At 42.8% G+C, this 14,026-nt stretch overlaps 1 protein-coding gene across 1 annotated transcript in view; it reads left to right on the plus strand.

Moving 5' to 3' along the window:
- The window catches only part of LOC120914076, a 36,870-nt gene that overhangs the window by 5,069 nt on the left and 17,775 nt on the right, over positions 1 to 14,026 (plus strand). Inside the window, exons 2-7 of the mRNA XM_040324533.1 lie at positions 3,154 to 3,250; positions 5,939 to 6,056; positions 6,753 to 6,919; positions 9,115 to 9,135; positions 9,251 to 9,387; positions 11,558 to 11,717. Coding sequence (XP_040180467.1) covers positions 3,154 to 3,250; positions 5,939 to 6,056; positions 6,753 to 6,919; positions 9,115 to 9,135; positions 9,251 to 9,387; positions 11,558 to 11,717 — 700 coding nt within the window. The remainder of the gene's footprint in view (positions 1 to 3,153; positions 3,251 to 5,938; positions 6,057 to 6,752; positions 6,920 to 9,114; positions 9,136 to 9,250; positions 9,388 to 11,557; positions 11,718 to 14,026) is intronic.

Raw genomic sequence — 14,026 nt, forward strand, 5'->3', positions numbered from 1 at the left:
CCACTTCATGATTGTGTCCCACTTGTTGATTCTTCAAAAAAAATTACAGTTTTATATCTTTATGTTTGAAGCCTGAAATGTGGCAAAAGGTCGCAACGTTCAAGGGGGCCGAATACTTTCGCAAGGCTGTGTGTGTGTGTGTGTGTGTGTGTGTGTGTGTGTGTGTCTATGTATGTGTATGTGTGTGTATATATATATATATATATATATATATATATATATATATATATATATATATATATATAAATTATATACTTTTTGTTTTATTATTATTCTAGCACCCTAGAGAATAAAATGGCGGTCGTTGCAATACTTTCTGTCACACCATATTTGCGCAGCGGTCTTACAAGCGCACTTTTTTGTGAAAAAATACTTTCTTTAATTTAAAAAATAAGATGCCAGTAATGTTGGCCCAATTTTTTTTTTTTTTTTTTTTTTAATATTGTGAAAGATAATGTTACGCCGAGTAAATTGATACCCAACATGTCACACTTCAAAATTACGTCCACTCGTGGAATGGTGACAAACTTTTACCCTTTAAAATCTCCATAGCCGACGTTTAAAAAAATTCTACAGGTTGCATGTTTTGAGTTAGAGGAGGTCTAGGGCTAAAATGTATTGCTCTACCAATTGCGGCGATATCTCACGTGTGGTTTGAACACCGCTTTCATATGCGGGCGCTACTCACGTATGCGTGAGCTCGGTGGGACGGGGCGCGTTCCTGGCTCCTAACTTTTTTTTATTTTATTTTTTTTATTTTTTTCTGGCTCCTAGATTCCAAGCAAATTTGTCAAGCCCTGGGTTTGTATTTATCTGTACAGGAAATGATGCATCTCCTCTGCAGTCCTACAAGGGGAAGAGAGAGAGTTAAAGTTCAGCTTTGCTCGGAGCCAGTGACAGTGGCTGGGGAATCTGATTAAAGTCTGGTGTGAGGATAATAGCCCAGCCAGGATTCTCATAGGATTACCTGTGATCTGGAAGACAGAAAACAAGATTTAAACACCCCCTGAGTCATTGATGACATCTGTCTGTTGGCTGTGCTGCAAGACAGGCCTGTCCTCTATGTGGAGAGGGGCTGGAAGGGAGCCAAGCCTAAATTAAACAAGCTTGTGTGCGTATGTATAATGCAGAATTCGGCCTCTCTTATTTAGACAACAGCGGTCTATGGCTAGCCCAAACGCTGCTGCACATTTATAGATGGTTGATTTTTAGTGAGGATCAAAAATGATGTAAATTTTCCTTACATTAACCACTTCCACACAGGGCATTGTCACCCCCTTCCCGCCCAATTTTTAGTTTTCAGCGCTGTTGCACTTTGAATGACAATTGCGCAGACATGCAACACTGTGCCCAAATGAAATCTTTGCCCCCCCCCCCCACAAATAGAGCTTTCTTTTGGTGGTATTTGATCATCACTGCGATTTTTATTTTTTTGCGCTATAAACCAAAAGAGCGAAAATTTTGAAAAAAACATGCTATTTTTTACTTTTGGATATAATAAATATAAAAAAAAAATTGAACAAATTGTTTTTTTTTTCTCCTCAGTTTAGACCGATACGTATTCTTCTACATATTTTTGGCAGAAAAAAATCGCAATAAGCATATATTGATTGGTTTGCGCAAAAGTTATAGCGTCTACAAAATGAGGGATAGATTTATGGCATTTTTATTTACTAGTAATGGCGGCGATCTGCGATTAAAAAGTTAGGAGACAGAAACGCACCCCGCCGAGCTCGCACGCAGAAGTGACTACATACGTTAGTAGTGCCCGCATATGATGGCAGTGTTCAAACCACACATGTGAGGTATCGCTGCGATTGGTGGAGTGAGAGCAATAATTCTAGCCCTAGACCTCCCCTGTAACTCAAAACATGCAACCTGTAAAATATTTTTAAACGTCGCCTATGGAGATTTTAAAGGGTAAGTTTGTCGCCATTCCATGAGCAGACGCAATTTTGAAGCGTGACATGTTGGGTATCATTTTACTTGGCGTAACATTTTCTTTCACAACATAAAAAAAAATTGGGCTAATTTTACTGCTGTCTTATTTTTTTTTTAATTAAACATTTCCCAAAAAGTGCACTTGTAAGACTGCTGCGCAAATACGGTGTGACAAAGTATTGTAACGACCGCCATTTATTCTTTAGGGTGTTAGAATAAAAAATATATATAATGTTTGGGGGCTCGAATTAGAGGAAAGGAGATGGCAGTGAAAACACAGGGGAAGCTCCATTAGGATTGCTGGTTTACTTGTCATGCCAATGGCCACCACAAGATGACGCCAGATCACAGAAGTAAGCATAGCCCTGCAGAAGGCCACAAAGCCGGTGGGGTATCCTGTGTCTCCTTGTGCCCCCCACCTCCCCGCAATCGCATTGGACCGCGCCGGCCAGTAATTGAGGCCGCAGCTTTGGGGCATTCTGCAGGCCAATGCTTCCTTCCCCCGGGTGCTAGGTTGCTAATTCTAGTCGCAGTTGCGACCGGGCGCCCGGATTTTGTCGAACCCTGAACTAACATACCGATTTTGATGATTACCAAAGAAATGTAAAAGCATACATATTGACCTGCATTTTGAAGAAAGATCATTTATTTACAAACATTTTATAACAAACCACATTTATTTTCACTTTTATATAGCAAAAAAACGAACTGATTAAATATCACCAAAAAGCTCTATCTGCCAAAAAAAGATAAAAAAAGTTATTTGGGTACAGTGTTGCATGACTAATTGTTCAAAGTGTAGGAACACTGAAAGCGGACCGTGGCCTGGGCATGAGGGGGGAGAAAGTGCCCAGTATTGAGGGGGCCAAAGAAAGGAAAGGGTGCAAAGCGCTGAGCTCCAGACACCATCACTGCACTGATCTTGGCTCTACCATACACCAGCCGTTGTGTTGCAATGTAGAGGCTGGTGTGAACAACCCCTAAGCAGAACCTTCTAGAAGACCATGTGACCAGCTATTGAGTTGTTTTTGACTTCCAGGGTTGTCGCCTTATTCAAAATTCACTACTTGGTTACTTGATGAAGTTGGAACAATTGTGTTCTTATCAGGTGTTTAACGTGTAACCATCACATGCCTCATAATTGAAACTGAAGGCAGAACCATTCTTCCTACCTGCCCTACCAAACCAAATACTACCTTTTTTCTCTTCCAGGATTTTGGATTCTATTGCCAGTAAACCACATTTAAATCTTCCCCAAAAAGAGGAGGGAGATGTAATCTCAGCTAAAGTCCTGGTTCATTATTCTAAGGTAAGAAATATTAAAAGGCTTCAAATTTTTTTTTTTTTGTCGCATCTTAACCACTTAAGCCCCGGACCAAAATGCTGCCTAAAGACCCAAGGGGTTTTTACAGTTTGGGACTGCGTCGCTTTAACAGACAATTGCGCGGTCGTGCGACGTGGCTCCCAAACAAAATTGGCGTCTTTTTTTCCCCACAAATAGAGCTTTCTTTTGGTGGTATTTGATCACCTCTGCGGTTTATTTTTTGCGCTATAAACAAAAATAGAGTGACAATTTTGAAAAAAATGCTATATTTTTTACTTTTTGCTATAATAAATATCCCCCAAAAACATATATAACATTTTTTTTTCCTCAGTTTAGGCCGATACGTATTCTTCTACCTATTTTTGGTAAAAAAAATCGCAATAATCGTTTATCGGTTGGTTTGCGCAAAATTTATAGTGTTTACAAAATAGGGGATAGTTTTTTTGCTTTATTTTTTTTTTATTTTTTATTTTTTACTACTAATGGCGGCGATCAGCGTGTTTTTTTTTTTTTTTTTTTTTTTCGTGACTGCGACATTATGGCGGACACTTCGGACAATTTTGACACATTTTTGGGACCATTGTCATTTTCACAGCAAAAAATGCATTTAAATTGCATTCTTTATTGTGAAAATGACAGTTTGCAGTTTGGGAGTTAACCACAGGGGGCGCTGTAGGAGTTAGGGTTTACTTTGTGTGTGTTTACTAGTGTAGGGGGGTGTGGCTGTAGGAATGACGTCATCGATCGTGTCTTCCCTATAAAGGGAATGACGCGATCGATGCGCCGACACAGTGAAGCACGGGGAAGCCGTGTTTACACATGGCTCTCCCCGTTCTTCAGCTCCGGGGAGCGATCGCGACGGAGCGGCTATAAATGAATAGCCGCGCCGTCGTCCCGGATCGCTCCTGAAGCCACGGGGACCGCCGCATGTACGGGGGGGGGGGTCCCGATCGGACCCCCGACCCACGTCAAGCAGGGCACGTATATATACGTACATGTGCCTGCCTGTGCCATTCTGCTGACGTATATGTACATGAGGCGGTCCTTAAGTGGTTAACATTCATGAAAGCGCATTATTCAATCCTGCAATATGCCAGCATCATTTACAACAAACAAATCTAAAGAAACTGGATAGTGGTTGAGACATATGAAGGTGCATAGAAAACTCCTACATGTACAGCCAAAAATCATTAAAATATCAAATTTTTATTCAAATAATCCTGTATAAAACATCTTGGCTGATCAACAACTTCTGCACCCTTGTTACAATAATGATATACCACTGTTTTCCCCACATGGTGCAAAAATGACATCAGGTCTTGCAATAGTCCATGTGAGGCGATGCATTTCAACAAACTGTCTTCTTCGTGTGTTACACAAGGTTAAAGAAAATCGCAGCCATAAAGGATAAAACTGATCAATGCCTTCACTTGAGACCCACTAGAACCTACCAAATTCACTAATGCTGGGAAATAAACACAAGCAATACCAAGCATACCTCCAGTTGGTCTCCTAGGCTGCATTTACACTTCAGTGTTTTGATTTGACGGCACCGAGGTGTGACTGACAAAACGCGATACTCTCAGTTGAGATGCCATTCATTTGAATGACACCTGAAATCATCTGGGTCTGCCGCGATTGTCATGCGATAAAACTTGCTGCAATCGTGGGACGCCCCAAAAAATGGTTCAGGAGCTACTTTTGGGCAACATGCATTTTGCGATGCGGGTTGCAGCATGGTTTATCACGAGACAATCGCGGCAGACCCGCGCAGTGATATGAGGTGTCAATTAAATTAAATATTTGTTGATTTTCAGCTAAATCCTCCTATTCTGCAATAAGTCAGACTGAATGTAATCTTTGCAGGTTTATTTACAAACACAGGGTGGTTGAAACTATTAGGGGGGGGCAGATGAGAAGTACATATCGGTACATAAAATATACAGAAAACACAATGAATAATTAGGCTGTGGGTGGCAGAGTGATTGCCACCAGGGATGCTACCTTTAGGGGGTGCAAAGAGAAGTTCTAGTCCAACATGTCCTTTGATAGCTGGCTCCTTCTCTCCAGTCTCTAAGATGAAACCTGAGATCCAGGATGCACTGTTTTTTCCTTAGACTGAAGTATAATGGGAACTTTTATTAAAGCTAAACAGTTTCTAGTTTCTGTAAAACGGTGCATTTATTCTGGGCTCCATCTAGTGGCCATATTTAATATTGTAGGCAGGGGGAGGGGTGTGCAGATACCTGTGTAATACAGGTATTTGCACCCACTTCCGGGCATAGACTGCCGCGGGAGTCACACCCCTTCCCATCCCCCCTGCTGTCTTCTGAAAAACATACTGGTCCCAGAAGACAGCGGGGACCAGTGAGAATGCGCGACTCGCACATGCACCGTAGGGAACCGGGAAGTCAAGCCGCAACGCTTCACTTCCTGATTCCCTCACCGAGGATGGCGGCGGGGGCAACCGAGCGATTGCTCGGCTTTGGCTGCCGACATCACGGGCACCCTGGACAGGTAAGTGTCCATTTATTAAAAGTCGTCAGCTGCTGTATTTGTAGCTGCTGGCATTTAATTATTATGCGGACCTCCGCTTTAAATCTATGGGAATCACAGATGAATACTATTAGCTGTAACACACTTTTAATGTTACTTTGCCTCCCTGTCTTTTAGAAAACATGCAAGAAGCAAAAAATACTATGCAACCAGCTGCAAGTTCTGCGATTTCTGCTCGAGTTCCTGCAAGAAGCCAGCACTGTTGGCTGGAAAGATTCCAATCCTAAGCTGCCAAGTGAGTCCCCTGATCTCTCTTCTGGCATAAAGTTTATCCTGCTTATAGTTGAATTAAGATGCATTTGTAAATCGTATAGTACAGCTCTAAATTCAAAGGCAATGGGGGTTGGGATTTTGTAGAGGAAACAAATCGGGGTTAATGTTGAAGACTACTACCACATTATACAATCCACAGAAAGAAGGAAGTTAAGTTACCAAAGGGTTTTGGACTGAGGAAACTCAGGAAGAGAGCTGTTTGGTGCAAAGATCAGCCAGGAGTAAGGTGGGCCATACACAGTAAATGTTGTTTCCTGCAACATGGACAGTGACGGTAATCCCTCCTGTCAAGCCATTGTCTTCTCCTAGTGGGGACTGCTCACCCGCCTGGGAGAATACAGTGATTATTGCTAGAGGCTATACCTGCCGCTAGCAATAATCGCATGTAAAATCTGTCAGACTGGTTGTACTCAGTTGATCAATCGTCTTGGTACATTCAGCCCGCCCATACATGGCTTGAATCGTCTATGGCCGGCCTAAGTTTGTAGGAGGGGAGAGCCTACAGAAGTAAGCATTGTGGATGTGTCAGTAGAAATTAGTGAAGGAATTTGCCTGGAGTGAGCGATCAAGTGTGGCAGAGCTGCCTGAATAACGAAATCGGGAAGGAGCTTGAAACACTGCTGAAAAGGCAGCATTTTATTATTTTTTTATCTTTCAGACAAAGAGATGGAGATGGTGAGACAGAAGTGGAAAGGGCTTAAATCCGAATACCTGAATAAAGTGAAGGAGGTTGAGGAACTTTTACCCCAACTGCTCGAGAAGATGCAAATTTTGCAGGAGAAGAAGAACCAACTAGAAGCGAGTCTTCAAAGGTACCAAGACCAGGTCAGGACAAAAAGAAGCCTGTCATTTTCTTGGCTGGTTAAACTTGGATACATAATGCTAAAGCCAGTTTGGTTCTTGTTTTACCATAATCTGCCATTAAATACGCTATTTTAAATGTAGGATAACTGTCTACACCAGACCTTGAAGAGAATCCTCATTGGAATACTTTGCAGTTATATGTGAGATAATTGGTTCTCTTGTATTCTACTGTAGATTGGTTGCAATGTCCTGGCCAATTGTGTACATATGAAACAATTGGAGAGTCAACCTCATTAGGCTCACCATGCTGTACAACTGCATGAACTTCACTAAACTTCCATGGATGTTACTGCAGCAGCATGAAACTGCCTCTCATTCACGTCGGCTCCTTTATATACCTGCAGCTTAGATTTCCAGCCTCCCCTTACCAAAGTTTTACAATCACTTTAATTAGAACCCGACAGGCGCTTTTAATGGCTTGTGGTCACAATTGTACCGTACTTGTTGTTTGAAGATCCCATTCTGTGTTGTCATTGCTGCTCCTAGTAGGGAGGGGAATGTGTGAATAGCTCTTGGAGGATCAGATTTTGCAGCCCTAGCTGCTGCATGGAACCATTGTGCAGAGAAGTGAGGTAGATCTTTTAACATTCAAGAAGCGCCCTGGACTCAACCTTCTGGGCCTAATGTTTTGGATATAAAAAATTCCGCGCTGTCTAAATTGGAGCAGCTAACACTACCACTGGACAAATGGTGAAATAACAGAACAAACATAAAAAGTGTAGCACATATAAAGAAATGAAATAACACCCAAATAAATGATGATGTGCATAAGTAAACAATATAAATAGTAAAATCACTAAATATAAATAAGAGTCCCTGGTAATGAGACTAATAATCAAAGAAAAAGTTCAATGTGATTAATAGTGATGATGATCCCAATGATCTGGGATGAGGTGCACTAAAGAAATCCCCCACCGACCAATGGAGAAAAGGCTTACCAGATGCAGTGAACCCTAATGAACATATGTTCAGAGGGTCAACTGGGCAGATTATCAACCACTAAGGCTGCATTCACACCTAGGCGACAAAACGCCTGAAGCTCGATACACTGGAGGGGCGAATTTCCATTGCTGTCTGAGATGGTTCACATCTCACCCCGAAACGCCGTACGCCTGCCGCCTGAAAACAAGTCCCGGATCCTTTTTTTCAGGCGGCATTGGCGTTCGGCCATAGACAGCAATGGAAATAATTTGTGAGGGGGGAAAAAAAAAAATATTTAAACAAATCGCGGCAAAATACACCACGTACGCGGCGTTACAGTGTGAATGCAGCCTAAGAAATGAATCATCCGCAGCAGTTCCCAGAAGAGCAAATCTCGCACCAATCCAGAAGGAAACACGGGAGTAATACGAGTAGGTGGAATGTAAAGGAGAAAGGAAGGGCACATGGCCTAATACTGTATGTAAAACTATTTTAATGTAGGTAAGATCACTTGCATTTAGAATAGTAAAACGGCGCTTATCGAATAGTACAAACTGCAGCAGTGGAGTTACCTGATGCGTTTCGCAACAAAGTGAATTACATAAACAAGTCTGAATTTTGTTCTCAAAAGGCATATTTAAAGTCCGATTTAGTTTTGGTTTCACTAGTTTGCACTGTCTAAAATAGCACTTCCCTCACTTCCGGTTATGGCTACAAAACCGGATGTGATAGGAATTTCCCCACCAGGAAACAAACCGCATAAAATAAGCTAATATGGTTTCTAATGCGTTCCATACTCCTATCCAAAATATTAGAGCAAGCATAAAAAGTTTTTCTTTCTCTTTTTCTCTTTCTCTCTCAGCAGTAGGTGTATTTTATTGCAGAATAGACCTTGCATGTCTCTTCTGCAACAAAGAGCCTGCCTGCTCATAGTTTGTCACAGCAAAACGTTACTTCCAATTTAAGGGCTTGTTCACACCTAGTGCGTTACGCTGTGTTGATCTGCGTTAATCATAAGGACATGGCAAATACTGCTGTCTATGTGCCCAGTTCACTCAACATTGCGTTTTTGGCTTACAGTAGGGAAAAAATGATTAAATCGAGGCCCTACACATGTATTTATGAAAAGTGGCTTGACCCAGCATACAGTGACTGTCCTCCATTAAAGAAAAATGATGCGGTTTAATGATTTTTTTTTTTTGTGTTCTTTCCTTCTTTCCTTCTCTGTCATCTAGAGGGAAACTAAAGGAAGACAGGTATGTTGGCTCTGCCTGTTGCACGTGTGTGTGTGTTTTTTTTTTTTTTTTTTTTTTTTTTTTTTTTTATTGCATTCCATCTTCTCTTCTAACATCCTTCTTTGTTTCTTCCCAGGCTAAGCAGGAGCTGAGGGAAGCACTACAGAAGCAGCAGCAGGTGGTACAGAAGTGTCAGGACCATATTCAGCAGCTAAAAGTCCAAGTTGAGAGACTGGAGCAGTCGGCGGAAAGCTGGATTCAGTCTGTAAAAAAGTAAGGCCTATTTTACCCTAGCTGTTGAACACTAAAAATAGGCGGTTGTGCTAATTTCTTTTTTTTTTTTTTAGTGCATCCCCCTCCCCCCAACCTACAGAGGCAGCTGTATACAGGGGTCTACACATGCCGTAGTCATGATGCTTTGGGTCACAGCACAGCAAAATGTATACCCTTGTTGCATCAGATGAGCATAACCTATTCAAGTAAAATAGGGCTGTGGCGCAACCACAAGCCAGGCACAAGGCTTGCACTTGCGCCCTGGTATTTCCATTGAAAAAGCGAATTGGCTGTTTAAAAGGAAGAAAACCTGGCTTCCAGGAGGCAACAGTATCTTCCTTCCCTCCTGAATACCCATTAGCTGTCCTCTTGCCACTCAAATCGCAGGTGATCCGCTGCAGATTGCTTTTCAAACAAACCAAGTGTAAATGAGGCCTAAGGTTGAAGTGGCCACAGGGAGACTCCATTATCTGCATTTGATTGGTGTCAGAATCTATCACATTCCTCTTTTCCTTCTGGTATGAGTTGGAATAAAATGCAAAAAGCAACAGACTGAGAACTGTCTTGAGTGGACTTAAAATACAATTTGACCAGTAAGCTCACAATACACCATACAATCTGACCCTACAATCCAATAGATTCACCTAAAAGGTGGGCCTACTTTAAAGTGATAGTAAAGATATTTATTTTACCTACAGGTAAGGCTTACCTGTAGGTAACAAATCTCCTAAAACTTTACAGTTTAGGAGATATTCTCCTCGCAATTAGCCGCTGAATGCAGCCGCGCATGCGCACAGGGGATTTTCGGCTTAAGGCCCGGCAGCCACCGGACCTTGCCGGAATGAAGTCTCCTACGCGCATGTGAGTGGCTGAAGCCGCGATATCCGGAAGACACACCGGGGCGAAATGTCAGCTGCCTCGGCGTGGACCGGGAGGGACACCGACACCTCGTTCTAAGGTAAGTATTTCATAATGAGCTAGTATGCAGTGCATACTAGCTCATTATGCCTTTTGCCTTACAGGTGTAAAGGGGGGGGGGGGGGGAGTCGGCGGGTTTACTACCGCTTTAAATGATCTAATAAATCTTAATCTGGTCAGGCAGGCCCTTGTACTATATAGTTGTTGGTTCATCTAGAGGTGCTTGTACCATCAGATTACAGCCCCTGTAGTTTCACCCCATTTGTCCCGTTTACTGTTGTCAAAAGTGAACGTAAAAAAAATCTCATTTTAGGCTGCCCCCAGAAAAGTAATGGGGGAAATTTTTCCAGTGGGGCAGTGGCGGCCCATTCATTGGGAGCGCACGGGTGCTACTATGCATCTGGCCCCCTCATCTACATACAGGGCACCGGTTGCATGGATTCCATTGGGTTGGGGGGGGGGGGGGGAGAGAGGTTTGAAGCGCGTGATTGGAGCCAAGGAGGAGAGCGCTTAGACGCTCACTTCACAGTGGGCATTTGGCGCCTAATTAAGCTCAAAAATCAATCAATCAAGCAAGGCCAGAGACCAACCCACCAGCCGCTCCCCAGCTCTCGGGAAAGGGAGATCGGAGTGTCATCCTGGGTAGGAAAGGAGGCCGTCCATCTCATGATTGGGGGAAGGGGTTGCATTAATTTTCCGAGTGGGGGTGGTAACGGCCTTGTCTTCTGCCAGGGTGGTTGGTTTTCCACAACCCCTCTCCCTTGAATTATTGCGCACCAGCCGCCACTGCAATGGGGACACTAGTTCTGGGGGCCCAAATGGATTCCATTAATTTGCAGGGATTTCCTCCTTCCTGTTTTGGCTATGGGACAGGAATTGTAGGGTAATCTCCCCAATGGGACACAGATGGTAAAAGTCCAGTTGCAGCCAAAACCTAATTTTCCTTCATTTCTATAGTAGTAAAGGTCTGGAATCTGTCAGGTCATACAGTAATTGTGTTTTGTGTCTCCAGTGGGGAGATTTCCCCTGTCTTCCTCTTCTGTCTGACACTTATTAGCTGGACAGAAGTACACAGTCAGCAAATTTGACTGAGGCTCTATCCCTTCTCCGCTGCCTTACCGGGGGGGGGGGGGGGGGGGGAGAATATGTCCTTGTTTGGTCTGAAATGTAGAAGAAACTGTTTTAACATCCTTTTAAAATGTCTGTCCACACTAGTGATCCAGATTTGTCTGCAATCTGTGTTCTGTCCTAGGGACTCTTCACTCCTTGAGCTCCTGAGGACTCTTCAGGGAATGTCACTGGTGTCAGTTGAGGACAAGGGGATGGTTCTAGATTTGTATGCTGGTGAAGAAGCGGTGGCCCCTTTGAGGATTAATGTGCACTTTACATCAGAAGAACAGTTTCAAATAAAGGTGAGGGACAAATGATGAACAATGTGGCCATTATGAAGGGTATGTTCTTAACATCACCAGTCATTGTAGTTTTAGTGGTACCTGTTCGGGTAATTCATGCTTGATCAAATGAAAAGCTTGGCTTTACTAAAATGTGTGCGTTTAGTTTTTCCAAAAAAAATAGCTTGCCTTTTTTTTTTTTTTTTGTATTAAATACAGTGAGGTGTGTTTCGAAAATTGTAGGCTTTTTTTGTTGTCTTTGTGCTGTTAGAAAGTGGTAACAAGTTTTGGGAGGTTCCCTAGTGGGGAAAATTTGTATCAATACTTAATTTTCCTTTTACTGGCACCAAGCCGTGGTAGTATTCTATTCAAAAGCGGTGCCACGCTCCCAAATGCGTTGTGTTGTACCTTTTTTTTTTTTTTTTTTTTTTTTTTATGCTGGGTTTGCATCTAAGCCAGATGTGGCTCGCAGCAGGGGTCTGTCACGTCCCTATTTCTTTATCGTACACCACGAGACACAGAGCCTTTAGTCCTTGCATAGTGGGTTGTATAGTTCACCAGAGCTGATTGGGCACTGGCACACCCAATGAAGACGAAGTTCCCCTAAAAGAGCAAGGTTTGGGATTTTATTCAAACCTCTTTGTGGTTCCAAAACCAAATGGAGATGTCGGGCCCATTCTGGATCTAAAGGCTCTGAATCTGTTTCTGAACATTCACCATTTCCAAATGGAGACTATACGATCGGTGGTGTCCTCCCTACAAGGCGGAAAATTGGCGTTGATAGACATCAAGGACACATATTTGCACGTGCCTATCCATCCCACTCACCAAAAGTTCCTAAGGTTTGGTGAGTCCTTTATTAAAAAAAAAAAAAAAAAAACATTCCAGCGTTGTAATCCATTTTCTCTGTCCCGCGGTGATCCATTCTCCAGCGATGCTCCAGTCTCCACACGAAACCCCCATGTTGAGGGCATGTGGTCTGGTATGGTTCAGGGGGGGGAGCACTCTCTGGGTGCCCCCCTCTTTTCCTGCGGCCTGCCAGGTTGCGTGCTAGGATAGTTTGAATTTTTGTGGGGACCGTGTGTGTGTGTGTGTGTGTGTGTGTGTGTGTGTGTGTGTTTTTTTTTTTTTGTGTGCAGGGTTCCCCTTATAATCCAGACCTGAAGGGCCTGATATTGAATTTGGGGGGGACCTCCACACGTTTTATTGTTTCACTTTAAGCATTATTAAAATCACTGCTCCTGAAAAAACTGCAGTTTTTAAAACTTATTTTTGCATTGATACATGTCCGCTGGGGCAGGACCCGGGTCCCCAAACACTTTTTATGACAATAACTTGCATATTAACCACTTAAGGACCTTGCCTGTTTTTCAGATTGGGTGCTTACAAGATTAAAACTTAAAATATTTATGTGTGTGTGTGTGTCATTGCAATACTTTTTGTCACACTGTATTTGCGCAGCGGTCTTACAATTCACTTTTTTTTATTAAAATGTAAGACAATAGTAAAGTTAGCCCAATTTTTTTTTTTAATATATTGTGAAAGATAATAATACACCAAGTAAAATGATACCCAACATGTCACGCTTCAAAATTGCGCCCGCTCGTGGAATGGCGTCAAACTTTTACCCTTAAACCTCAATTGGCGACGTTTAAAAAATTCCATAAGTTGCATCTTTTGAGTTAGAGGAGGTCTAGGGTTAGAATTATTGCTCTCGCTCTAACGATTTTGTGATACCTCACTTGTGTGGTTTGAACACCGTTTTCATATGCTGGCGCTACTCGCGTATGCGTTCGCTTCTGCGCGCAAGCTCGTCTGGACAGGGTGCTTTAAAAAAAAATTTTTGTTTGTTTTTTTTTCACTAAAAAAAATGGGTCACTTTTATTCCTATTACAAGGAATGTAAACATCCCTTGTAATAGAAAAAAGCATGACAGGTCCTCTTAAATATGAGATCTGGGGTCAAAAAGACCTCGCATCTCATATTTAGACTAAAATGCAAAAAAAAAAAAATTGTAACTTTGAAAAAATGACAACAAGAAAATATGCCTTTAAGAAGCATTGGCGGAAGTGACGTTTTGACGTCGACCTGCTATGGAGATGGGTGTGGGCCATCTTGTCCTCACTCGTATCCCAGCCGAGCAGGAGACCGGACCCGATCGCCGCTGTCGACGGCTCCGAAAAGCGGCGTGGGAGGGGGGCCCCTCTCTCGCCACCGATAACGGTGATCTCGCGGCGGAGACCACTGTTATCGTTTTTAGAGGACCGCTGACAGAACAGATCGATATCTCGGTTGTGGCAGCGGCTGCTGCCGTTGCCGAGATATCCATC

This window comes from Rana temporaria, chromosome 9, assembly GCF_905171775.1.
Source record: "Rana temporaria chromosome 9, aRanTem1.1, whole genome shotgun sequence".
NCBI classification, from domain to species: Eukaryota; Metazoa; Chordata; class Amphibia; order Anura; family Ranidae; genus Rana; species Rana temporaria.